The sequence below is a fragment of the Toxotes jaculatrix genome, chromosome 16 (assembly GCF_017976425.1).
Source record: "Toxotes jaculatrix isolate fToxJac2 chromosome 16, fToxJac2.pri, whole genome shotgun sequence".
NCBI lineage: Eukaryota > Metazoa > Chordata > Actinopteri > Toxotidae > Toxotes > Toxotes jaculatrix.
In genome coordinates this window covers 19,902,316-19,929,483 of record NC_054409.1, presented here as the reverse complement: position 1 = coordinate 19,929,483, position 27,168 = coordinate 19,902,316, and the positions used below count along the sequence as shown (strand labels likewise).

General features: G+C 45.2%; 1 protein-coding gene across 1 annotated transcript; it reads right to left on the bottom strand.

Annotated features, from left to right (window-relative positions):
• Positions 1-1,840: 1,840 nt before the first annotated feature.
• Positions 1,841-25,408, bottom strand: notch1a (notch receptor 1a). Its single transcript, XM_041058873.1, has 34 exons — positions 25,169-25,408; positions 23,932-24,013; positions 17,039-17,301; positions 16,583-16,921; positions 15,408-15,530; positions 15,081-15,314; positions 14,819-14,974; positions 14,525-14,710; positions 14,226-14,339; positions 13,526-13,639; positions 13,187-13,420; positions 12,976-13,086; positions 11,511-11,703; positions 11,257-11,402; positions 11,031-11,144; positions 10,287-10,406; positions 10,041-10,193; positions 9,714-9,942; positions 9,409-9,610; positions 9,068-9,221; positions 8,773-8,957; positions 8,277-8,409; positions 7,903-8,160; positions 7,690-7,802; positions 6,993-7,564; positions 6,420-6,860; positions 6,159-6,304; positions 5,841-6,054; positions 5,615-5,699; positions 5,330-5,492; positions 4,915-5,213; positions 4,659-4,806; positions 4,455-4,552; positions 1,841-4,344 (listed from the first exon to the last, which is right to left on the bottom strand). The coding sequence occupies exons 1-34, from the start codon at positions 25,224-25,226 to the stop codon at positions 3,082-3,084; spliced, it is 7,443 nt and encodes a 2,480-aa protein (XP_040914807.1). The 5' UTR covers positions 25,227-25,408; the 3' UTR covers positions 1,841-3,081.
• Positions 25,409-27,168: the final 1,760 nt, after the last annotated feature.

Genomic DNA, 27,168 nt, shown 5'->3' with positions numbered 1-27,168 from the left:
CTCACCTTGTCTCACCTGCCGGTGCTGTAGCTGTCTCCTCTGGCTGTCACGATTATGGCCACATGTATGCACTTTTAAATCCCACCCAATTATTTTCATGTTGTTTCAGCTGATAATCAGCTGATGCTGTGTTTATGTGTTGAAGTGAAACGAAAGCTGCACTTTAATACACAAATGAGAGCTCTCCTCTGGTTTTTATCAGCGACTAGAAATCAAGAATAATACGCATCTTTGTTCGCTGCTGTTGTTTGTTTTTCCAGCTCGGTCCAGTCTAGGCTGGACAGGACAGGGTGATCAATGAATGACCCAACACTAACCGAGCACCGTTTGAGTTCACCGTTTTACGTTAGCCCGCTTAACTGCACACACACACACACACACTCACACACACACACGCTCACCTCGAAATTAAGGCCGACGAACACAAAGACTCACCTCTAAGGGCGCATTGAGTCCTCTCCACAGCTCCGAGACGAATGTGTTGTTAAAGCACCGACATGCTGGCCTGGCTTCAGCTGACGGTGGAATAACAGGAGGACTCCTCCCTGAAAAGCGACACAAATCTCCGGCCTCCCAGGATCAAGCTGCCGTGGCTGGCGGCTGATGGTCGTTAATCCAATAATAATAAAAAAAAAAAAAAATCCGAGTGGCGACTCCCCCCGCGGAAGACCGTTTTCAAGGAAAATTACCACTGTGCAAATGCGGAGCGTCTCATACCGAGGCTGCCACCGCCTCTGAGAGAGGACTAACGGGCAGCCCTGTTGTAGGAGCCTGTCTCTATGGGGACGACTGTTGTCTTCAATGGGCTCGGCTGCAATGTACCCGCTCACCTGCTGTGGGCGCTGCAGCTCCGGGCGCAGGGGAGAGCGCCGGGATTGACACGGCAGGCTGGGCATGATGCTGCATCTGTGCTGTAAACACTGACTTAAAGGGAACCTCCGGCGATTTAAAAGTGTGTTGCTAAAGTTAGTTAGGGACACTAAAACACCACAGACAGATTATAGATAGGGAGTGTTCCGATCCTTAAGTAAAAGCACTGAAATGTTACTTAAGTAAAAGTAGGAAAGTTATAAAATATCAATATAGAATATACTAAGACTATAAATACTAGTGTTTTATACTGGTCAGTTATGTGCCCCTATAAAAACATTAAAAAAATTCATAAATGTGATAAAAAATTATCATATGTGACCAGTGGTTCAAACACTATCTGCATATGCGGTGATAATGGGACTCATGGTTTTCTTAGTGTGACAGAGAGTTGCTCTGAATATGTTTAAGAAATTTCAGCTGTATACAAATGGGTTTTTCATACTACAATCAAGACCCCAGGTATTTCATGGCTTTAATCCATGGACAGCAATGCAACCCCACTAACGCACAAGGTTTTCTAGATGCCCAGAACAATGCTATTTAGTGTGGGCAAATCAACATGCATGTAAAAAACTGGGTTCCATTCTAGCATCTGTTCTTTTCCATGTCAGTCTAAACTTGCTGCTTCTTTTTCCAAAGATCCGACACACATCATCTGAATCGCTAAATTTATATTCACACATAATTCAACCCTAACATTTTAAGTGACATGAACTGGAATGGTTTTCAGCAACAGCAGTTTTGCCTTCCTCTTCCCAGGTCCCCATTTTCACTGTGGCGCCATCAGGGTATCACCACTGGAGGGCGACACACACCACCCATCCACTTTTCATTACTTCTGTGATGGATGCTACATTGTATTTGAGGAACTTCCTCAAGTGACCTGGTCATACTGTCAGCCATACAATGGCAACAGAAAAGAAAGTGAAACCAATAAGGGAAGCCATTTAAAGCTTGACAACAGCTTTTATTTGAATCAAGACAATTTTTACAAAACATTTTTAATCAGGAAACACTTTGCAAACTACAACTTTGCATGAACATTGATTTTGAATTACATCTTTTCTTAAAAACACCTTTATGTCTGGATTAGTTTATAAAACATGACATTTAGACACCTTAAACCACACTCTCTTACAAAGTGCAGGTGATGTCATTAAACACATCAACAAAGGTCCCCATTTCTTTCACAAACAATGTTCTCCACCTCGGAGACATTTTTTTTTTTTCACAAGAAATCTCACAAATACATTGCTTTTCTCAGGTAAAACAAAAATCACACTGGCACTATTTTTAAACTGTGGCGAATGTAACATTTCAGTTTTCTACAACAGGTCCGCAATTTAACACTTAACAAGTTAAACGTGGAAACCGTAATCACTGATTTGGGATAAAATATGAAATAAAGAAACAGTCCTTGCATCATATATGATCACAAATCAATTACTCAGCACCGGCCCAGACCGTTGTTCAACAAAAAAAAATAGGCTCAGGTTGATTTACATGCATTTTCCACTCATTTTGAAAAGTGTCTCTCAACAGATAAGAAATGTTTGTTCTGTGCTTTAAGGTCCCAAATCTCTAAAGTTTCTCTGTAGCTCTCTTACATTTTGTAAGCAACATCATGAAAGGTGACTCTTCATATATATACATATATATATATGATGATCATCATCTAATTCAGTGATAAGACTTAGTGAAATGTAGTTCAGTAACAAAACCTGTGTCACTTAAAAAGACAAAAGAGGTTAAAATATAATTAATTAATACTGAATATTTTTAAAATAATCTATAAAAGTTGAAAAAAAAATCTGTACAAACATAATGCAATGCAAATCCCAAAAATAAAATTTGTGAAGGCCAATGCACCAAAAGATAAAAATAAATCCAGTGAATATAGCAACACAAGAGACAAATAAATAGCCAGTGTACACATCTAGGAGTCCTTTTTCTGATATACACTCCTTTTAAATGGTTTCTAATCTTCCCATACATAAAAAAAACAAAAAGAAATTAAAAAAAGCATAAATATAAAAGCATCTTCTTTATATTTCAGGTCAAAAAAAGCACATAAATAAATACAAAATTACTAAAACTGTTCTTATCGTTAGTATAAAAACTGATATTAAAAAAGGAGCATCTTCAGTCTTGAGACAGTATGTTGGTATATTGTTTTTCTGCTACAGAGTTCATCAGTTTAACAAGTCTCTACTTAAACTGGTCTGGGATCAGATTCATCTGCGAATGGATACTTGTAGGTGGGCTGGAGATGCCCTCTGACCAATCGGACATGTTGGAATGTGGGGATGAGCTGGACCACTGGTCGGGGGAGCCGGGGGAGGGAGTTAGAAATGGATGATCGGGGACCTGTAGCTGGTGGTTAGGTGTGTTGTCCATGGGGCCAGAATAGCTGTGCTGGGAGGGAGGGGTGAGAAACTGGGTGCCGAGGATTTGAGTCTCCTGGGGCATTACGGTGTGGATGGGCATAGAGCGGCCCGAGCCATTGTTTTGCTGCATGTCGGAGCCATTCAGCTCGATGGTAGGGAAGCTCTGGTTGAGGGACTGGCCGGCTGTGGTGGAGTTGGAGTTCTGGTGCTGGAGCTGCCGCGAGTGACCCTGCTGCATCATGTGTGCAGATGAGCTGAGGTGGCTGGTCTGCAGATTCTGATAGCCCATGATCTGAGACAGAGTGGCAGTGCTGACGCCATGCAGAGGACCCATCATGCTGTGGGATATTGGTGGCGCCTGCGTGAAGCTTCCTTGTTGGCCTATGCCTGGGTGCATCCTGGAGACCCAGTCACACTGGCCTCCTCTGCTTCCACCTATGGATGTTGTGCCCTGACTACTGGGGCTGGACACAGGCAGGTGAGAGAGACGGGGTGGGTTAGGGTCAAAAGACATACAGCCCATATCCTTACCCATGCTCATCTGGCCCATATGGGAGTCTCCACTGCCTTGTAGGTGATTTAGAGACATAGGTGGGGACTGTTGGAAGGGTGACGTCATGGGAGGAGAGGCCACATCAGACAGGTAGCCATGTGGTGACTCGAGGGAATCAACCGGGGAAAGGACAGCTGACGTGTCCAGTAAATTACCCTTCCCATCCAGAGACTTTTTCTTCTTCACTTTACTATCTTTGCCCCCATCTTTCCCACCTTTTCCCCCGGAGCTAATTTTGCGAACCTTCTTGGCAGAGAGGGTAGGCTTGAGGTTGCTCAGGTAGTCATTGGGTGAGCAGAGAGGTGGAGAGAGGCTGGAGGTGCTTAAGGGGGCGCTGTGAAGCCCAGGGCTCCTAACCACATTATACTCATCCAGGAGGCGGACAATGTCGTGATGCATGCGCTCCTGGGCAATGTCTCTGGGCAGCTGGTCAAGGTGGTCAGTGATCTCACGATTGGCAAAGTGCTCCAGAAGAACCTTGGCTGTCTCGTAGCTGCCTTCACGGGCTGCGAGGAAGAGTGGTGTCTCTTCCTAAAAAACAAATAAAAAGGAAACAGGTAGTACACAGGATATATTACTGTGAATGTAATAGTGTAAATGCAAGTCATATAGTTCGTTCACAGTCACATCATTCCACATACCTTGTTGTCTTGCATGTCTTTATTGGCACCATTTTTCAGCAGCACCATAGCAGCCTCTACATTGTTTACAGCCGCGGCCCAGTGAAGAGCAGATTTACCTGCAGAGAGATTTGAAGAAGACATGGTTTGATTATCGTAACAGCCCTTCACACTGAGGGATCTTTATGGACTATGGAGATGATAGGCTGATAAAACATTAGCTACCGGAGTCATCTGTAGCGTTAGCATCGGCGTGGCAGTTGATAAGCTCTTCCACCATGCCCTCAACCGCCAGTCGGGCAGCCAGAATCAGTGGTGTTGTTCCATCATGCATGCGGGCATCAAGATCGGTGGCGCGGTTTCGGATCAAAATCTGCATGAAGACAGACTTGTTTAGTAAAGTGTTTTCAAGCTGCCGGACAAACTTTATCCAAAATCAAAGCCTGGAGAGATATGAGACTCCAGGAGAGAAAGTGGTTACCTGGAAGACTCCCTGTGCATCTGCAGCCACGGCAGCGTGAAGAGGAGTGCGACCCATGTTGTCCTGAACATTGGCATCGGCACTGGACTCCAGGAGACGTTTGGCAGCATCAGAGCGGGCGTACCGAGCAGCCAGATGGAGGGCAGTCTCACCAGTGCGGTCAGTCTGGTTGTGGAGATTGGCGCCCTGGTAAATGAAGTCAGAGATGATTTCTGCTGAGGGATCTTCTTCTTCTTCACTGTTACCAGTCTCCAGTCCCCCACCGCTGCAGGAGGCGATCATCAGGGGAGTGAAACCATCTGAAGGAGTAAGGGTGAAAATTTTAATGATTTCCCAATCATGTGTCTGTTGTCACACAATGATAAATCATTCTGTAAAGACTCTGACATCCACTAATGTTTGTAAGTGTACACACCTGGTCCTCTGACATTGACGTCCATGCAGTCATTCTCTATCTCTCCCTGAGGAGGCGTAGGAGCAATGGATGGAATACGTAGGTCAGCTGCATCCAGGTGCTGTTGTGTCCATTTCCTCTGGTCAGTATGATCACTCAGATCCAACATAGCCTGCTCCTCAAACTGAAACACATACCAATCATCACAATGTCAGCATTAGTAGGTAGCACACATGAGAATGATTGTGAATAGAGAATTTGGTAAAATATAGTTTATTCAGACTCATATCAAATTGTTAGTCTTACCCTGAAGCGCCTGCAGTCTGGATCCTCATCACCCCATTCATTTTGATTGTCATCCATAAGATTGATGTCCGAGTTTTTCATAGGCCTGTTGAAAAGAGGAGGCAGGTTAGATCACATACATGACATCAAATACAAAAGACGTGATACAGTCTGCTGCTGCCAGTTAAAGCTAAGAAAACATACAGCTACAGGTGAGCGTTATGTTCCACTGTCAAAGTCTACTCACTTCAGCCCAACAGAATCCTCTCCCAACGGCTCTCTGCGTTTCTTTTTGCTGGGTTCCGACACTTTGAATCCCTCTGGAAACCAGAGCTGGCCGTGCTCTCGTCGCCGCTTACGAGACACCAGAACACCCAGGCAGATGAAGCCCAAGGCAGCCAAGCCAAGGAAGACCACATACATGGGGTAGAGCTCTGAAGTCGAGGGAGTGGGTCTCACACCTGAAAAGTGAAAGTTTATATGTGTTACTCAGGATTTCATATATACGTATACATACACATTTATATGTCTGTATACACAAAAGGGCTGAAGATAAGTAACATACTTGTGACAGCTTCAATATAGGGAACATTGAGATTCCCACTGGAGGCCAGTGCTCCGAGGAATGCAGCTACATCTGTGGCGCTCTGGAAACATTCAGTAGACTGCTGGTAACACTGACGGTTGTCGATCTCCAGGTACACCACAGACCTACAAGTGAAAATGGGTGAAAATGTTAACACTCACCCAAGTTGATTTATTTAATCACTTATTAGGTCATAGATGAGTTCTGTTTTTTAAAAGTGGGTGCTTTTGTGGTACCCACCCTTTCACTTGCACAGGATCCAGTTCTCTGCGTTTCCGTGGGCTGACCATGGAAGACACACGCTCCTTCACCTGACCCAAAACATTGGCTGGCATAGAAGCCCACTCGGGCCAGCCGTCTGCAGAGCGCTTCAGCACGTTATGTTTGACCAGGTCCTGTTCATTGCCATAGTAAGGGAAGATCATTGGTTCTCCTTTGGCATCGCGGCGGAACACCACGTTGGTGTGGAGGACGCTGCTGAGCTCTCTGAGGAAGGCTGAAGAACGATTTTTAAGTTGCTCTGGGGGAATGTGGACCACCAGAACTAAGTGCCCGTCTGCCAGCTTCTCTGGCATGTTGTTAGCACAGTCCAGACCGTCCCATTCACACTCTGCGTTGTTGCAGCCCTGGTCACAGTGGCCATCAGCGTAGTGATCTTTACAGTACTGATCATACAGTGGGCTGAAAAACAAACAAAAAAAAAGAATTAGACCAGGTTAGTACTCTAAAATTTCTGCAAGAACACAAATCTTTGACAAATCCCCTCCAAAAAATTCCACAATACACAAAATTTTCTGTGCTTTCTATACTTACTTGCATTGTCCTTCCTGTCCTTGACAATCAAAGCCATCATAAAGGCACCCAGCGCTGTTGCACTGGCCATCGCACTTCCCATCGTTGAAGTATCGCCAGCACTGCAGAGCAGCAGAGCAGTTTTGCCATGGATCATCAAAATTCAGCGAGCAGTCTCCTCCATCCCAACCGCAAGCGTGGTTGTTGCACAGCGAATCGCAGATGTGGTTGCCCGCCCACTCGTCACACTGAGGAATCTCACAGCTCACCTCCACTTCCGGAGGTGGAGTGATGTCCCGACCGAAACCTCCGACAAATGAATAGTCCAGAATGTGGCACAGCAGGCCGTTGAAATTGCTGGGGCAGCTGCAGTGGAAGAAAGGCGCTTCTGGGGTGATCTGGCATGTTCCACCGTTGTAGCAGGGGTTGGAGAAGCAGAGGCTGTCGGTGGGGGTCTGGCACTCAGGTCCAGTGAAGGCTGGTGGACACAGGCAGCGTGGGCCTAGGTGGCCTGACACACATGTACCTCCGTTCCTGCAATTCAGACTCCCACAGGAGCGAGAATCATACTCACAAGAAGAGCCGGTGAAGCCCTAAAGGGACAGAAATGGACAGAGGTTATGATTGCCATACTATACTTGAGGGGAAAAAAAAAAAAGTATAGTAAAAGCATTTTGTAAGAGTCAGTGGTCTCAGTAGATCTCATAGCTGTACTCACCGGTGGACATTTGCAGATGAAACCATGAGGTGTATTACTGGCAACAGCACACGTCCCTCCATTTCTGCAGGGTCTTCCTTTGCAGCCATCGAAGACTTTATCACAACGCTGACCTATAGCAGATGCAAAATGTATGTGTCAGGTCCACATGTGGACATTCTGCAGACAGGAACATTGCATTCTTGTTATGTGGCACTAGATGCACATCAGTACCTGTATATCCAGTGCGGCATTCGCAGCGGTAGCTGTTGGTGAGCTGAATGCAGTTGTAGGATCCTCTGGGGTCACAGGGGTCTGACAAGCACTCATTGACATCGCCTTCACAGCGCTCGCCTACGTAACCTGGTGGGCACACACACTGGTAGCCTCCTACGCGGTCCACACACTTGCCATTGTTGAAGCACTTGGGCTCGTTGGTCAGGGGGTCACTGGACGGGTTGCAGTCATCCAAGTTAATCTCACAGTGGACGCCTATGGGAGACAGAAATGTTGGGTGAGGGAAAATCCATACCGTCATTTTAGTGGTCATCTGTGTGTTAATGTTTTGCCAATGTGTGTGTGTGGGAATTTGCTATGCAGGTATATACCTTGTGTTCCTCTGGGACAGGAGCACTTGTATGTGTTGATGAGGTCGATGCAGGTGCCTCCGTTCTGGCAGGGCTGAGACTGACATTCATTGATCTCTTTGGAGCAGTTTACACCATGGTAACCAGGAACACACTGACAGAGGGGAAGAAAAAAATCATTATAGGTCAAATTTGTAATTTAAACAATATTTTTTATTATCACATTTAATGCGATGAAAAACACAAACAGACCAAAACAGAAAAACTAAAATGAGAAAAAAGGGGGCTTGATGTACTGTATTGATCTGTACATCTATTATACTTGGCATGATTGGCAATGATTCTTTAATGTGGAGATGAGTTAATTATCCTTGTCCACCTCTTAAACCCAGTGAAAACAGATTTTCTTAAATTAAGACAGTCCCTCACCCTCATAATACAAATCCTCGTCTCCCATCGTAACTCAAGATTTCCATTCATTTTCTTGATTTAGCTTTTTTAGTCTTATATTCCTTACCTCACAACTGTAGCCTCCCAGATAATCAGTACAGGTGGCTCCATTCTGGCAAGGATTGGGTGAGCACTCATCTACTTGTTCCTGGCAGTAACTCCCAGTGTAGCCGGCCTGGCAGCGGCAGTAATGTGTATTTCCGGCATCCAGACACTGGCCTGAGTTCCTGCACAGCTGACCCACCTCCACACCTGAAATCAATGAGGAGGGAGTTACAGACAAATCACTCACAGGTTCAACAAATGTAACACAAATTGCTTTTATCAAATAATGGCAAGTTAGCTTCAGCTGGTTATCGTACCTTGCTGTTTGGCTGCTACCTCGCAGGACACACTGGGGATGTCACAATAGAGGCCAGTCCATCCAGTCTGGCACTGGCAGGTATAAGAGGCCCCCTGCTGCCAGCACGAACCTCCATTTTTACAGGGGGAAGAATCACACCAGCGCACAAGATTCTAACAGGGAAACAACAAGAGAAAATACTTTATAAACTGAAGACTGAGATCAGTTGATTAAATGAGTCAAGTCTGGTGTGCTGCTGCTTGGTTGGAACAAAAACTTGCAGCCACATGGCCCTTTGTGGAACAGTTTGGACACCTCTGACCTACATGTTTACCCTGACGAAAGATCACTTCTCCCTACCTGGCAGTTGACTCCTGTGTAGCCGTGTGGACAGGTACACTTGTACGTCCCATAACTGTCAAGACAAGTTCCTCCGTTGAGGCACGGTTTGGAGTCACACTCGTTGATATCGTACTGGCAGTAGCTGCCAGTGAATCCAGGGAGACACAGGCAGGTGAACGCGTTGATTCCGTCCATGCATGTGCCACCATTGAAGCAAGAGCTGCAAAAACACAAGAAAATAAAAATGTTAAAGCATCCCTATCCTCACTTTGGGTTGATTAAATTAAATAAACACAGACAATATTTGAACAAGGTTTAGCTACCTGTCAGTGCAGTCGTTGGTGTTGATCTCACAGTTGATGCCACTGAAGCCAGGCGGACAGGTGCAGGTGTAGCTGTTGACGCAATCTGTGCAGTTGGCTCCATTTCTACAGGGGTTGCTCTCACACTCGTTTATGTCCTGCTCACATCTGCCGCCGCGAAACCCAGGCAGACAGGTACATGTGAAACTGTTGATGCCATCGTGGCACAGACCACCATTACTGCAGGGATCTGAAACACAGAAAATAGGATATAAGTTTGTGCACTGTTTCCTATTTTTAAATTGTAGACCATATGGGAACTTGCAAAGGTGCCAATCTGTTCCTTACTTGGTTTGCAGTCATCATTGTCTGTCTCACACTTCTGGCCAGAGTAACCTGGCTGGCACTTGCACTGGAAGCCACCCATAGTGTTATGGCAAATAGCACCATTGCGGCATGGGCTCTTCACGCATTCGTTGATATCGATCTCACATGTTTGACCTTAAGATAAAGAAATTGATAGATAAAGAACAATTAATCTCATTGTCCTACGCATGGATAGATTAATGGACAGGACATGTAATGGAAAGATACCTTGCCATCCTTCAGGGCAGATGCAGGAGAAGCTCTGGTAGTCTTCAGACTCCTTACAAACGCCACCATTTTTACAGGGTCTGGGGCTGCAGGGGGCCAGCAGGGTCTCACAGTTCTCACCTGGTGGCAGAGAAAAGTCTACATCAATGTTTGCCCTGGTATGCACTGGTGATATACAGAAACTGCTTCAGAATTAGACTTCATCAAAAAAAGAAAAAAAACAAAGACATAAAATGGATATTCAATTGCCCTGTGTTTCTAGACCCCTGTAAAAGATTTAATTTCTAAATCCCAGTTTCCATTCCACTTCCTTATCCAGTTCCATGACGATTTTGCCAAACAGGAAGGACCTTCCTGTTTCCTGCTATTGTGTGATCACAGACAGGAAACAGGACGGGGCGGAAGTTGGAATAGGGCTTGGAGCCGACTCCTGTACTCCGGCTTGTATTAGCCACTGTGGCATGTTATTCCAAAACACAAACTCTCTCTGTTATCCCTGCAAAGCAGACAAGCAGATCTTTCCACGCAGAAATGCCAAAAACAGACATCCTTATTAGTGGCCACAGGCTGATGTTTTCTAAAACAACACAGGATGGGATCGGAAAACTCTTCTGTGTGGAAAGTGGGAAACTGCCTTTACATTTTGATAGCTGTGCAAACAGCTGAGTTAGCAGATAACTGCAGTAACAATCCAGGAAATAGACTGATCCTTTGAGTGAAAAATAAGCAGCTACTATGTCATACCAGTGTAGGGCAGCAAACAGTTGCACTTGTATCCAGCCACATCATCGATGCAGGTGCCCTGATTGAGGCAGGGGTTGGAGGCACACTCGTTGATGTTAGTTTGGCAGTTAGGTCCTACAGTGGCGGGATTAGAGATCACACTTGGGTTAGATATAGGTCAACAAGACACTAATCTGTTCAGTCTAAATGAGCAAAGGAGGAGAAAGGAGAAGAAAGCTTCACTGACCAGTGAAGCCAGCTCTGCATGTGCAGTGGTATCCGCTGGTCATGTCCTTGCAGGTTCCCCCGTTCATGCACGGGTTGGACTCGCACTCGTTGTTATTGATGTCGCAGTTTGGCCCGCTCCATCCAGAGTCACAGGTACATTTGTAGCTTTAATTAAAATGAAAAGACAGGTGAGTGGTGTGTGTTTGTTGTGGTATGAAAAGAGCTCATCTTTTCATACTGCTCGCTCACTCATAAAATTTGTTCTGTGCTCACCCATTGATGAGGTCCTGGCATCGACCATGGATGCAGGGGTTGCTGCCACACTCGTCCACCTGAGACAAACAGGTGGCGTCATTGTAACCCTCTGGGCACAGGCAGGTGAAGCTGTTGATGCCGTCGATGCATGTGCCCCCATTGTGACAGGGGTTGATGGCGCACTCGTCAATGTTGATGTTACACATTGCTCCTGAAAGACAATAATATTCAGGTATGATTTTAGGACAAAACACCAAATATTCCTTTTGAAAGATATGAATTGATAAATATCTACACTGGCCATTATGGAAGCCCCACAGATGGACACTTCGCTCTGCTGTGGAATTCTTTGACCCTTTATAAGCTGCTAGCTGAGGTGCACTGTGTGGCTTTTGAACAATAGAGAGAGCTAACACTAAACACTCCCTCAACATTCAACAGGCTGAAGCTGTAGCCGCTCCAATGTGTGCCTAGCCTGGCGGCCCCTGGAGGCCCTTTTGCCTCTTCTTCATTGATTGAATGGGGCCCTGTTGAATAGGCAGAAGGAGGGTTTCAGCTGGATCTGAGAGGGGGAGGTGCTGCCAGGAAAGGGGGGCAGTAGCTACTCACCCTATTCACACACACACTCACACACAGCCCCCCATCCAGGGAGAAGTAACCTCACCCAGGGCTGTTTACAGGGACAGAAGGCCAGACCCATTTCACACACGGCCGAGTAACAATTAAACCCCCCTCTGATCCCCTACCCCACTCCCTCCTCCTCTGTTCTTCATCAATCAGGAAGGGAGGGCCCAACTGCCTGATCTTCAGTTACAATAGTCCTCTGTCCCTCTGTGTCTCAGTCCCGCCGTGCCCTCCACACTCACCCCGTCAGCACAAAAAGATGGACGGGAGGAACAGGAGGAGGGATGCACAGCAGCCTGCACACACACACTTGTTCCTCCCTGCCCCCCTTTCAGCATAATGACACAGCCAATACCAGTCAGAACTGGCTCTGCTGGGCCATGAAAGGGAGGAAGACAAGAGCGCTCCACTTGTTGGGATAAGACTCTGTCACTAACATTTTATATACCAGTAAAATAAAGGTAGTTGAGTGGCAAAGTAAATGGATTGAAAACACTTCAACCTGAATTATCAGCGGGATTTGTCATGCAGTTGCGCACTAATAAACATCAGACGTGTTTAAAGGCCAGGCTCTTTTCCTTTTAAAGTATCACCTTACAGACCCTTTCCAGGCTCAGCGTCAGTCTTTTCAAACAGTAGGCAAAGTTGTGTTTTGGGCTTTGTGTGTGTGTTTGTGTGTGTATCAGGTTGGGGACTGTGTTCCTTTCTCTATTACCCACCCTCCCTCTCCCGCATCCCACACAGGCAATCTGACACCATTGTTCCACAGGAGTGGACCCGCCAGCCACCTGTCCTCCCTGCCTCTCCCAAAGCTCAGGGGACCATCCCACTGCACCTGTAAACTCCACCCAGCACTCACCTGTGTAGCCCGGTTCACATGCACACTCGTAGCCATTGATTTTGTCAATGCATCTCCCGTAGTCACAGGGTTTGCTCTTACAGTCGTCCAGGTTAACCTCACAATTGAAACCTACAGATTGGAGCACAAGTGAGCAAAGGATATTAGGAAAATTTAGACATTTTAACTGGACAAACTTCTCATAGAAAAATGTGGATGCCTATAGTCTCACCTGCAGTGCCTTTGGGGCAGGAGCAGATATACGTGTTCTCCCTGTCCTGGCAAGTACCACCATTCTTGCAGGGCTGGCTCAGACACTCATTGATGTTGGTCTCACACAGGCGGCCAGTGTAGCCAGGGTGGCAGTAGCAAGTGAAGGAGGCCAGGCCATCCTTACAGGTGCCATAGTGGCAGGGGTCAGAGTAGCATTCATTGATGTCGATCTCACAGTGCTGCCCTGTGTAACCTGGACAAGAAGAGAAAATATGTATTTGAGAAAGTGATGGTAATGCTCATTCGGAGGGAAAATAGAAAAACTGGAAGAAATGTGCAGATCAGTAGTTTGGTTTACCTTCAGCACATTCGCAGGTGTACTTGTTAGGACCATCTGTGCACTTAGCTCCGTTTTTGCAGGGGGTGCTGGCACACTCGTCAATGTCCACCTGACACAGATTCCCCGAAAAGCCTGCATGTGAATTGGAAAAAAAACAGAATGAAACTTTCATTCAGTTTATGTTATAAATGTGTGAGATTTCCAAAATTAATTTAGCTCATTATTTTCTGTATATCATGGCTACAGTGTGCAAAACTAATGATGTGAAGTAGGTTTGGAGGACACTGAAGGTCCTAACGAACCATTCCACAACACTCCTTCCACCCCCACCCCCCTCAGCTCTTACTGTGCTTTGAAATCTTTCTTTCAAACCCCGACACAATAGCCTCCAGCTTACCGGGTACAAACCAATCCCTACCCCCAGTTTTGGCGCTAAGCTCTAACACAAACTCTCATGCCCGCGAAATATGCTAATGTTTCTGCAATCTGATCTGCTCTGCCCGGGTCATCTGAAAACCCTTCGGTGACACTATAGAAGTAAATCATTTACATTCAATTTGAAAACCAATCATTGACAGATAAGTTAATGATCCACTCTTTTATAGCCTCTTCACTGCTCCCATTGTCTGAGCAAAAAGGGGTTAAAAGGGACTCGAAAGGATTGAAGAACCTGTTTCTTTTACTCCATCACTTTTCTCATTCACTGATGTGTTCTCACCTTTGGGGCACTCGCAGTGGAAGGAGTTGACCTTGTCAATGCACTTGCCATTGTTGAGGCAAGGTTGGCTAGCACACTCATCTGTGTTGATGTGGCAGAACACACCCTCATATCCTGAAAGTTGAACAGGTATTAGTGAAATCATGTTTTTATTTTTTTACCTTAGTCACTGTCCACATGTTTAATAATAGTCCCAAATTATTCAAACAAGAAAAGAAGAAAAGATATAATCATGAATACATTTACAGTAACGGTTTAACCCCTGTTCTTCTTCTTGTGGTATAAACAAATGTTCCTACCTGGCATACAGATGCAGTGGAAGCCTCCAATCTGGTCCAGACAGGTGGCATCATTATGGCAAGGATTAGACATGCATTCATTGACGTCCATCTCACAGCGTGGACCTTCATATCCTTGAAGACATTTACACTGGAAAGAGCCTTTGGTGTTGAGGCAGCGGCCACCATGTTCGCAAGGGTTGGCACCTAAAGCATTTAAGGTACAAGACGTCACACATATGTGGTAATTTTACTATAAAGGACTGAATTTCTCAACTAAACCAGCGGAAAGAAATATTCAGCTTTATAACTTACCGAGGGAGCACTCGTCAATGTCCAGGTTGCAAGCTGACCCGGTGTAACCCGGGGGACAGGTGCAGATCGCCTTGCCATTGACTGGGTTAGTGTCACAGTTCGAGCCCTTCTGACACGGGTTGCTGATGCAGGCGTCATCAAGGTGGCACAGCAAACCTGCGAGCCCCACAAAATAAACATTTTCATCAAACTGTATCGTTACACTGAAATCATGTCAATGAGATCGTGATCTGTGTGCATGGTATGTCCGGAGGAGTCGTACCTGTGCGACCGTGAGGACATTCGCAGAAGAAGGAAGCTACGCGGTCGTGGCAGGTGGCGCCATGGTAACAGGCTGCACTGGCACAGTCGTCGATGTTCTCGCTGCAGTCGTCACCCATCCACCCATTGACGCAGACGCAGTGATAGCTGCCGTGAGTGTCATGGCACGTCCCTCCGTTCTGGCACACATTGGGCATCAGCTCACACTCGTCCACATTATCTGTGCAGTACTGACCTGAAAAAGTTAAGTACAGTGTGAAGCGATGTTAAGAAATGTTTTTGTGTACTTTTCTGATTTAATTTTAAAGATCTTTTAACAAAAGGTCACCTGTGTAATGAGGTGGGCACTGGCAGTTGTAGGTGTTCACACCATCTACACACACACCACCATTCTGGCAGTTATGGCCTTGACAGTCATCAATGTTATGCTCACAGTGCTGGCCTGTGAAGCCTGATGAACAGAGAGAGAAGATGAAAAGAGACAAAGTGTGAAAAAGTGGCGCTTCACAAAGTTATGGAAAAATATCTGGCACCATCATTTGCTTTTAGTTAATAATCACTTCTCCTTTTTCCTGTCTCTATCACTGCACACTTAGGTGAAAGATAAGGTCTCTATATCCTTGTGGTAGATTGTTACAATGCCCTGAAGATGACAGTGCGGCTTGCTTCCTCCTCAAACATCAAAGACTTGAGTGGGTGTTTTACAGCCATGATAGTCTGATTAACTATCAACCCTTAGCTCTGCAGGTGCCCGTGCAGCTTCGCTATCTAAACGCATTCCAGCACGGACACCCACGAGAGGCACACAGCATGGGTTAAACTTTAACACACAACCCGACAATATCCCTCATTCATCTGCATATCTAAACAACTTCCTCCGTGGCAGTCAAAAGCACACAATCAGAAAGTAATACTGGATAATACTAAAATAATGATCAAGTATCGAACCTTTCACAGAAAAAGAACTGTTTAGTAAGAGGTGGTTTCAAGGGGAAGAATTTTTCCACAGCTCCTCTCATGACTTTAACAACAGTAACCACAGCTACGCAGGATCAGCCAAAGTTTTTCACAACACTGCAACGGTTTTGGATGCCAACACAGAAAATATACCAAACAGACTGGCTGCATTGAGCTGAAAAACAAGATATTTGTGTGTGTGTGACTTCATAAATAGGGTGTGTATGTCTATATGACTATGTGAATGTGTGGCTTCTGGTGTTGCGGGGGGCTGTAGGTGATTATCAGAAGGAAACGTCTGTGTGACTGCATCCTGCCAGTGGAGGCTGGCAGAGAGGGGGGTGCGGGGGGGTTACTCATTCCACCCAATCAGATTTTACTACAACAACAGACTAGTGGGTAGGTATAGGTCAATAGATGTAATGAGAAAACAGAATTCTATGTTTTGCTGCTGCGCTAGCTGGATGCAATTCCATACATGAACAGAAATAAAGTTAACTACTATTGTCCTTCTTGTTAATGTGTAGAAGTTTGTTTGTGTGATACCTGGCAGGCAGCTACAGTCATAGGTGGTGTCTCCCTTCTGGACGCAGGTGCCTCCATTCTGGCATGGTGAGGGGCTGCATGGCATGTATGGAGTCTCACAGTGTTGGCCAGTATACTCTTGAGGACAGCGGCAGTGGTAAGAGCCCACCTCGTTCACACACACGCCACCATTAAGACAGGGAGAGGGAGTCTGAGCGCACTCGTTGATGTCTTGCTTGCAGGTTTGACCGTGAAAAGCAGGTGGGCAGGTGCAGATGTAGGTGGAGTCAAAGGCTGAGCACTGGCCTCCGTTGGCACATGGATTGGAAGCACACGGGTTGGCAATCTGGCATGCTTTACCTTGAAAACAACACGGCAAAATAGTTGTTAGTAATTACAGTTCACGGTGAAACAAGGCAAAAGAGAGTAATAAAAAATAAATAAAAATTTGAGCTGATAAAATTTTTAGCTGTATACCTGACCACCCAGGTGGGCAGCGGCAGCGGTAGGCAGTCAGGGTGATGAGATCACATGTTCCTCCATTGCGACAGGGGGAGCTCATGCAGGCATGGTTGGTGGGGGTCAGGCACAGGCGGTCGGTGAAACCCAGGCGGCACACGCAGCGGAAATCAAATGTGTTGCCATGGGAAACAGGGCGGCATTCGCCCCCGTTGCGGCAGGGCGACGGGCTGCAGGGGTTTGGGTACTGGCACCGACTGCCTATGTAGTCACTGGGACACCTGGGAGTAGAGAGTGACAGTGGAAGCAGTTATGATTAGTAAAGTAGGATCTTTTTTTAAGTCATGGGAACAATTATCTAAACAAAAGGGGGATACGGGGAGGGGGGAGAAGGGGAGGGGAACAAAAAATTTCCCGCCTAACAAAGTCCCACTGCAGCAGGGCAGGGACAGCATGTTGTTCTAGTGTGTCTCTCTGGATTAGACACCCTCAGAACCTTGAAAACACATTCTGCCGGGACAACAGACGCCAGAAAATAGTCTAGGCGTAGCAGCCCGTTCCCATCTACCTTTCACCCCCACGCTGTCCGCACTCATCCTGAATGATCGTAGAGATCAAGGGGACAGTGCCGGCTCTGGATGTCCTATATGAAGCACTGCATTCAGACCCTAAGCCCTCCCGTCCAGACCAAGTGCAGATGCTGCTACAGTCACATAGCTCAAACTGGCTGATCATGAGAAATGAAGACTTAGAAACCCAGGGACAGAAGCTGGACAAAGATGAGGACAGACCATCTGTTTTGCAATGTGAAAGCAGACATCACAAAAAAAGACAAAAGGTTTTCATTTATACTTATTTCTAATCTGTAAATTGCTCAGACATTATTTGATATGCAACTTGTGCACACTGGTGAAGCCCTATCTGTCACATGTAGGAGCATTTATAGTCAGCAACAAAATGAGTTTATGTTTGAATTAGGGCTTGTGTGACACTGTGTGGCTGTGCACATGAGCATGAGTGTTTATGTGTAGGGGACGGCATCTGTTGGCCTCCTAGTAACTCCACAGGGAGCAGGTGCGCATGTTAATGAAGGCAGCTGTTGGACAGGACTCCCCCACCCGAATCCTCCTTTCTCCTCCTCCTCTCCCCTTATCCCTCCCCCGCTCCCTCCATCCCCTCTGTCCCCTTGTCAGATGGGGGTGCTGACAAGCCAACCTCTCCTCCAGGGACAAAAAGAACCCATGTGAAGTCAGCTGTTGCAACTTCTGTCTCTTCACCCCCCCCCTCTCAACCACCACACTTATTCTTAAATCCTCTCTTCCATACCTGATCCTCCTTTAATTTCCTTTTTTTCCCCAACACAGCACTGACTCTTCTTTCCCTCTAGTCTTCTCTCTGTCTTCAACTCACATTCAGGATTTCATTGTTCTGTTTTCTCATTTCCCCCCTGTGTGGACTTTTTACAGCTCCCCACAGTTTGCTTTTTACAGCGTTCCCCTTATGTCACACAGGACTGCTGAAAACTCCCTTGTTGACTTAGTTAGGTGAGACCAAATCAGGGAGTTTTTAACAGTCCCATGTGCCCCAAACGGAGCCCAGACAGTTGCAATTGGCAGAAGATTGTAAAAGCTTTTCAGGCTTCCTTTGAAGTTTGTCTGCTTCGTTTTACCATGAAAACACGCTCAATAATCACTTCAGGAATTCACTGTTGTGAAAATTCCTCAATCAGCCCTATGGGGCATAATGAAATGGAGATGTTATTAATGCTGTGTGTGTGTGTGTGGGTCGTCCCCCACTAACTGTAATAGATCCACTTTGTTCTGAAGTCAGTTCATTCTGAGATAAAGATCCACCCACATGCTGCAAAGCTCAGCAGCACACACCACGGCAACAGGTCTCTCCCAGCGATGCAATGTCCCCTCAGGCCGGAGCAGATGCTTCCCTGACCTCTGACCCCAAACACTTTTGTGACTGTGGGATGGCCTCTTTGCCTTCTCTCCCCTCTCTCCTCTCTCCCTGCTGGGCCTGATCTACCATCTGCCACTCTGGGGGTGACTTTATCCTCCAACACAAAACCAGCCCCACTGTGCGGTGGAAATGCCACCGCTGAGGAAAATGTTATGTAAATGACTGAGGGTGGTGTACAGTAATCATGTCTGTGAGTAACAGTTTTAGGCTCTTGTTGTTTTCCTTAAATGTTATTGTTGTTTATGAAATTATTACATGATCCCCATCTTTTCTCTTCACACTCCCCTAAACTCTTATCCCCCCACCCCTGTTCTTCTCTTGGTGGAGTAGCCATTTGTTCCTTTCCTCTTCAGTCAATTTGTCTAGTTAGCTAATGTTCCCTTGGATGTGTCTAATAATTAGCCAAGGTCTGACCCCCGGGTTCCACATCTGTTAGTAAGACTGAGAACAGAGCAGCAGAGTGGTGCTAGAGGAAATGAGAAATGTACTGGGTCTGAAAAGCTCTGAACTCCCACCACAATGAATGATCTGCACTTTGCCAGGATCATTCAGTTTAATACTGTTACAGGGGATAAACACAGTAGACTGTGAAATAAGAGAATTATTAAATCACGTGACTTAATTGCTATTAAGGGTAGTAATTAACAGTAGAAATTTCAGAAAACAATGTACAATTCTCATTTATTTACAAAACCATTGAGCTGAAACACATTCAGAAAGCCACTGGGAAATTTTGAAGCATGAACACCACTTCCTTTAAATAAAGTTCTGAAACTACTGCCTGAGACTAAGTGTAAACTGGAACCACAAGAAATGACAAATATAAATAGTTTCAACAGGTAACGCGTCAAAAAAAGCTCGTGATGAGATCATTTTGACAGTAATTAAGCTATTTCCTCTCTCGCTCTCTGAAAGGAGCAACGTGGGAAGATTTACGAGGGTCAGTCACACTGACAAGGACTGAGCACCTGCTGACTAACGACTGCAAAGTCACTTTCATGCACAAAATACCAGTTAACAAACACCAGGGTCAGAACACTTGATGATTTATTTTGACTTGATGGTTATCAGTGACAACACATCTGCTAAAGTACCTCTTGCCTGGAGTCCCTGAATCAGGTGCATCCATAGCATGTGACCACAACACCCTGGGTTTGAAACTGAACTGGGACTATTATTACTTTTACCCCCGTCTTTCTTGCCCCTCTTAGCAGAAACACCAGTTTATAAAAGGGCAAAAGTAGGGATAATGAGGGGTAACTAATTGTCCCAACTCATAACAGTTCCTCTCATGCGTGTAATTAAAACGCAGATAAAGAAACATGCCCACGCATGTAAGCATTTAACACATGAACCCCCTTCCTACGTGCCCTGTAGTGTAACACTGACCTGCCAGAAGAGTTGTACTTTCAGCACCCACTATAGCCAAATAACCTCTTAGCTCTGTACTCTGACAGCATAGCTTTGATCATCCCGCTCTGAGGATCTCCAGACCCCCAGGATCCCGATCACTGTCCGGTCTCAGTGTGTTATTTCTGGGGCCATGTCAACACTAAATAAGGGGAAATATTTATCTATCTATTGAATTTCTTGAGGTTTCACTAAAGTTTCACTAAACTTGATATCAAAATAAAAGTAGAGCACCGAATTTGTTTCTTTATGGGGTAAATAAAATTCGACCTTTTATCACAGCGTCCCACCAATTCACTCATTCACTTCTGTATCAGAGGGGCCTTGGCATCTGGGGAATGGGCCCAACCAGGGGAGTGGCGGCCTTAGATCTTAAACCCCAATAAAAAGGCCTACACCAGCAGGCACACTTGACCCAGCCATGCACTTGTATGCTCCTGATTCGCTTAAGCCCACATAGAGCTGAGCCTTAACAGAGACCTGCCCGGTAATCCTATAGGAGGACAAATGAAGAGCAACATTCCTTAAGCGAGAGTGGAGCATCTTTTTAGTTGTAGCCCACTGGGCTCGCTCTAGACAGTCTTTATGGGTAAGACATTTTATCATCAATATGCAACACCAGACAGCTCCGTGCAAGGTCAGAGAGGTCTGACTCCCACCAACCGCAGCAAACTTTCAGTCAATTTTCTGTCTCACGTCTATTTCTGTCACACTTCTTGCAGTATTTGAGACATGTAGCGAGACAGTTGAGATGTTTTCTGAGTTTATTATTAACAGTCACCTCACACCAAAACAGTGTCCATTTCAGCAAAGCAGCATTGACAGCCAGTCAGCCATGCAAAGGCAGGGGTGAGGGCAGCAACCTTTCAACCTCGCCATGCCCTTTTTACTGTCACACAAATGGAAACTAAATTTGACTCAAACGACGCTGTGCCCTTACATGTTTTTAAGCTGACTTTAACAAGATGACTGCAGCTCCATGGGAAACAGGAAGCCCCAGACCTTCAGATAACCTCTTACTTCACAGAATCATGACCGAGTGCTTCCCCATTACAGCAGCTTCTTGTTGTTTCCGCGTGTCAAGCACCACCACAGACTGAAGCGCACGTTTAAGTCTAGGCAAGAGATTTTCCACAGACTGACCCCCTTTTCCTGAATTAATCTGTGGAGATTTTCAGCAAGTTTAAAGATTTAAATTTAGGTTCTCATGTTCTCTCTTTGTCCCCTTTGGGTGTTTTAAATACCCTTATGTAACCAAAACCATATTAAAAAACCATATAAAAATTTTAGGGATGATCCGTATTGAAGGGATTCAAATTGGAGAGGCTATTTTTCACAACCAGGAAGGACAGAAAACTTTCTTTCAGCAGGAAAGAGAAATTGAAATATCAATTTTGTACCAACATGGTTTTAATCCCAATAAACCCTTTCATAAGACATGGGATTACCACAGTTTACACCAAGCCTAACCTTGTTCTTTATGCCAACATGTGATATCACTCTCTATTCTCACACTCGTGGGAACTGTGCTGAGAGAGGATTTAAATCTATCTTACCTCTCAAATCTGTGTCATGCTTTTACACTGCAGCAGAAAAAAAAAAAAACAAAAAAAAAACACCGTGCAAGATGACTCACTGGCAACTTCACCAGTTGGTACAATGTGGGTTTAAACCATTTTTGCATATGAACCTTTGACCTCCCATTTCACATTGTTTAATTGGAATGTACATCTTAACCTCACACAAAGTCTGTCTGAATCAAGAGAGTTGCTTTGACTCAGTCATCACAGTGCCAGCCACTTTTTCTTTTCAACCAGTGCGTCAGTTTCCACAGGAGGACTTTCCACCCATGTCATCAACACACATTCAAAGGGAATTTGCAAATTAATGTGCCACAAAATGAAGGACGATAAAAACACGAGCTGGACCATTATTGGAAGCCCCCCACCCACCAGTTGAGACGCTACACTCTGACCCTGGAGCACAGACGCCGAATCTCCCATTGCCCCCCGTGACTGATGGCTGCTTGGCTTGGCAGGGATGAATGATTAATGAGAGGAAAAGCAAGGAGGAAGAGAGAGTGCGGGTGGATGAAGTGATGCTCTTATCCTGTCTGTTTTTAATTGGACTGAGCAGAGATGGAGACCACAATGACAGCTTTGTGGAGGAGGAGGGTGGAGGGAGAGTTTCTATGTGCACACGTGCGGAGGTCTGTGTGTGTGTGTGTGTGTGTGTGTGTGTGTGTAGAGTGTGCAGATTAGGTATTGTAAATTGGTGGCCCTGGGCTAGTGGCATGGGCTCTTCAATAACCCCCCTTCCCCTTTTCTCAGCAGACCAGAGAAGCGCCTGCCATGACCACATGCCCTGAGGGTAAACCAGGCCACCCCTGAACTTCTTTACACATGGATAAAAATTATGTGACAAGTGGAAATCACAAGTTTATTTTTAAACTTCTGTTTCCTTTCAGGACTATCCATGAGTAACCCCTCCCCCCCCCAAAACTGACATCCTCTTACACCTTACCTTTTGTCTGCTTGAATCAACAAATTCACAGATGTACATGCAGGTCAGCTGAAGGGAATATGGCAGCATATTAAGTGTCTCACCCACAAACTACTGACATCAGTCCACGGCCTAAACAAACAGCCTACAATCTGCCTCTCTCTCTCTGTTCCCACTTGTTTGCCTTCAAATTTCTGCACTTTATTCCAATTAATCTCACTCTCTCAACATCCAATCCAATTACATTTCACAGCCATCTGGCTTTCTAATGGAGATCACAAGCCAGTAAGGTGGTGGGGGGGGGGGGGGTGCAGTGGAGGTGGAGATGTGTGGGGGGGTATCCATTCAGAAAGCAGGAGGGGTATTTTTAAGGTTGGTGGGGGTTGTGGCAGGGGTTTGGGGTGTGTTGTGGTGTTTGGGGTGGCTGTGGCATGATGGGAAGCCCCACTCAGATTAGTCACACAGCATTATTCTGACTGCAGGACAATGGGTGACGGGCGGCGGGCGAGCCCCAGCTGTCGCCCATGAAAGGGCAGAAAAACAAGATTTAAGACTGGACGCGTCCTCTCACTTTGCTGGCGAAGGGGTCTTGCATTCATTAACGGGCCTACTGATGGGGGGTGGGCTTTTGTCCAGCTATCCCTCTCTCACCTCTTCAACACTCTGGAATTGCACCCTCTTTTCACTTCTTCACTTCTTTAACTCTTTTCTTTTTCGGGAATGTGTGCAGCCTCATGGAGTAATGTGGCTCCTGGATGTGTACAGGACCACACCAGCCCAGAGGAAACTCAAGGGCCTCATTTCGGTTGCTGGGCACAGGGCCCGCTCAAAGGCTGGAATGAAAAGGGGGGAATATGTGGCCCCTTTTCTTTCCAATCCAAAAATCCCTTTCAAGTACCAAAATTACACTACGCTGCACTTCTAAAACTGCACAAATTCCAAAACACCTCAACAAATGACACAATGCTAAAAGATAACAGGAAATGTAGATGCTTTGTCATGGTCTGCACTGTAACATCTGGGTTACTCACTTGCATTCTCCATTTCCATTTGGGGTGGCTTCACATCTTCCTCCGTTCAGACATGATTCAGTGGGTAGTGAACATTTTAGACCTGTTGAGTGAAAGGAAAATATTTTAACACACATTTGACCCAACATGAACTCACAACACAGGGTTTATAGTGTACAGTGAAATCTGTACTGGTAAATGAGTTACCGGGATTAACTGGGATTAAAAATTTTAAAAAATATTTTTAATGCAATTTTTATTCACAGGAATTTAATATTTAATGCATGCGCGCTTGCACATCCTGATCTTTTAATTGATTTGTTACACAGTTGTCCGTGGGGGATATTGGGAAGCCTGTTATGGACACCGGTGAGGCCAGAGCGCGTGGTGCGTGGCTTTTAGGAGCGCACGCTTTTGCGGGGAAAGCGCAGCAGCTGCGGGGCTCAGATGCGGAACAAAAGAAATCAGAGTCCAGCACGAGCCATAAAACACTCTCCTCGGGCATTGTTTACCGGCAGACGGGAATAACAGCACCTCCTCCACCCCCACCCTCCACCCGGCACTCACAACACTCTCCCACACATGCAGACAAAAGGTGACCCCCCCCACCCCCACCTCCCTCCTCACATCCCCCCAGCGTCCCCCGGCCCCGACACACGCACCAACATCCATTATCTCCCATGTTATTTAAAACCAGTTCTCCCAACAATTTAAAAGAGGACATTTAATAAGACTTAAATAAAGACTTTTTTTCCCCAGTTAAATATAAGAAATAAGTGTGGTCACAGGGAGAAGGAAATCAGCCAGTTAGTAGCAATAAGAGTTCACATAGTCGATTTTTGATAATTAATTGTTGTGTGAAGAGTAAAAGCCAGTGTGATTACTCTGCCTGCGCGGACAAAATAAACAGTTAACTTTCACAAGCGAACTCTGGGAAGTCAGCAGCCAAGCGCACCGCAGCTTTTTGGCTCCTGCACTTGTAGTGAATTCATTCCCACGACCAAGAAAAGCTCTTAAAATAAGCCAGTAAAACTTTCAAAGGCATTTACTGGAATCTCTTAGTGTCTGATCTTCTGCTCATACTTATATGGCTCTGAAAAATAACCCAGTGCTGATCAAATGTATTAGTTATTATCCATCTGTTCTAATTATTCACCAACTTCTCCGAGGAGCGATTTTAACTGATTCTCTTGCTGACTCTCGTGATCTGCAGCCTGTATCGTGAGTCTCTGCACCGAATCATTTTTAGACATTTTACCTTGTGAGACGACGATTGCAGGGATCAGAAATGTTAGTTTCACAAAGAAACGATACATTCCTCCTCTTCAACTTCACAAATGTCGTTGAATCCCACGTAGGGCTCTCATAGATCCACAGTTTGGTACACTCCAGATGTTGGCTTGAAATAAATATCCTTTGCAAAAAAGGTAAATCCAACAGAGAGAGGAGAAAGGAAAAAAGGGGTCTCCAATCATCAAGAGGAATCAGTTCATAGATGTTAACCTGGTGCGTTCCGAGTTCTCAATGAAATCTAGAGGCAACTCTACAAGTTCCTCCCACTCTTCCTCCTCCTCCTCCTCCTTCTCCCCACCTCCTTCTCCTCTGGCCAAATGAAAGCTGCCTCCCTCTCCACATGCTGTAAGAGGCACAAACACTCAATCCCCTCTCACTGTCCGATGTGGAGTCAAGTGAAATTATTAACATTACATGATGGTGGAAAATAAACACATTTACTGCTACTTACACGGGTACAGTTTAGAGGTACTTGAACTTCATTTGTTCCATTTTCGAATACTTTATACATCTACTCTACAACATGTCAGAGGGAAACTTTTTACTCCATCACATTTATCTGACGGCTACAAACACTGCAGAAGTTAAGATTTTACATTTTAATAGTTTATAAAATGTGATGTATTATCATTAACTATATTTACTTACCCAACAGTATTTAAAACTAACTCCACTGTGACCAAATAGCAGTTAAATGTTATTTAAACACTAAAGCATGACCAACTTAGGATCACTTTTTACTGATTAAACTACCCAGTGTAAAGTATTTAAAATTAGCTCAACCATGACGAACCACAAGAATAAGATTGATCTTGCACTTTCATGCATCTGTAATCAAAATCTAGTAATATAATATATAATATATAATATATAATAATCCAACCCTGACAGCAGCCATTCAACTTGAACATGATTTTGAATGCATGGATTTAATTTGTTATGTGGTATTTTTACATTATTGCACTGTTACTTTTACATGAGTAAAACATTTGAAATGTTCTTCCATCACAAGAACATTATATTCAATGTAAAACCAAACAGTACAATCAGAGAGGCCAGCCCATTGTGTTTTTGTTTCTTTTTATTGTTTTTCTCTCTAAACTACACACTTCACCCTCATGCTTCTGGTTAGAGAATCCTGCTCTTCATGGACCTGCTCAAAGTCTGAAATTCTGGGCTCCAAACCACAAAATCTTAATTTCATGAAATAAAGACACATTTCAGTTCCTGTTACAGTTTCATTCTCACAGCATGACTCGCTGCATGGATCGTTGTTGTGCAAAGTCTTCAAAACACATGACTACTTGTAATTTTTCCTGTCAAGTGTTTCCACAAACACAGCCTGATTTTACATTATATTTCTATAATGTTTCAGGTTCAACATACAGTAATAGTACAGTAAGTATTGACACTGATGGAACATGTCTGTGCCAAATTCCTGTTCTACCTTTTTTCTCTCTCTTGGGGCAAGTGAAACTGTCAGGGAGTAGCTGCAGAGTTTCAGCACCCCAGGGCAAAGATTATTTTATTATGAAGCCTACGCACATGCTGGTCCTTCTGTTGGTGTGACTGCCAAATGGACCAACGCCAAAAGGGGCTAGGTCTCTTGAGGTGCATGTAGTGTGGGAAACACCGGGAAGACAGAGAGAAAAAAAGAGGGAGTGTGAGCAATCAGCTACAATTTTATTGCATAACAGAAAAAAAACAAAGGAGAAGTGTTGAAGGATGATGCTGGATGTATGAAATTAAAAAAAAAAAGGATGCGTATGGGCATGCAGTGTGATAGTAGGAAAGCACCTGACCCACCGTGAGAAATGTCAGATGTATGAGGCACACGCTCAGCCCAAGTCATGGCACACTGTTAACACATGCCCTCCTGCATCCTCACTACACATAGTAAGGTGTGGTTTAGTGTTCAAATCAGAAAGTGCTGATTTTTCAGAAGGGTTGTCAGGGAGTGTCTTT

Excerpts from the sequence above, each read along its gene's own strand:
- notch1a (XM_041058873.1), bottom strand. The coding sequence starts at position 25,226 with ATGTATCGTTTCTTTGTGAAACTAACATTTCTGATCCCTGCAATCGTC. Across the intron at positions 9,943-10,040 it reads CAATGATGACTGCAAACCAA|ATCCCTGCAGTAATGGTGGT; the intron begins GTAAGGAACAGA and ends TCTGTGTTTCAG. Across the intron at positions 8,410-8,772 it reads TGGGAGGCTACAGTTGTGAG|TGTGTTCCTGGTTACCATGG; the intron begins GTAAGGAATATA and ends CCCCTCTGTCAG.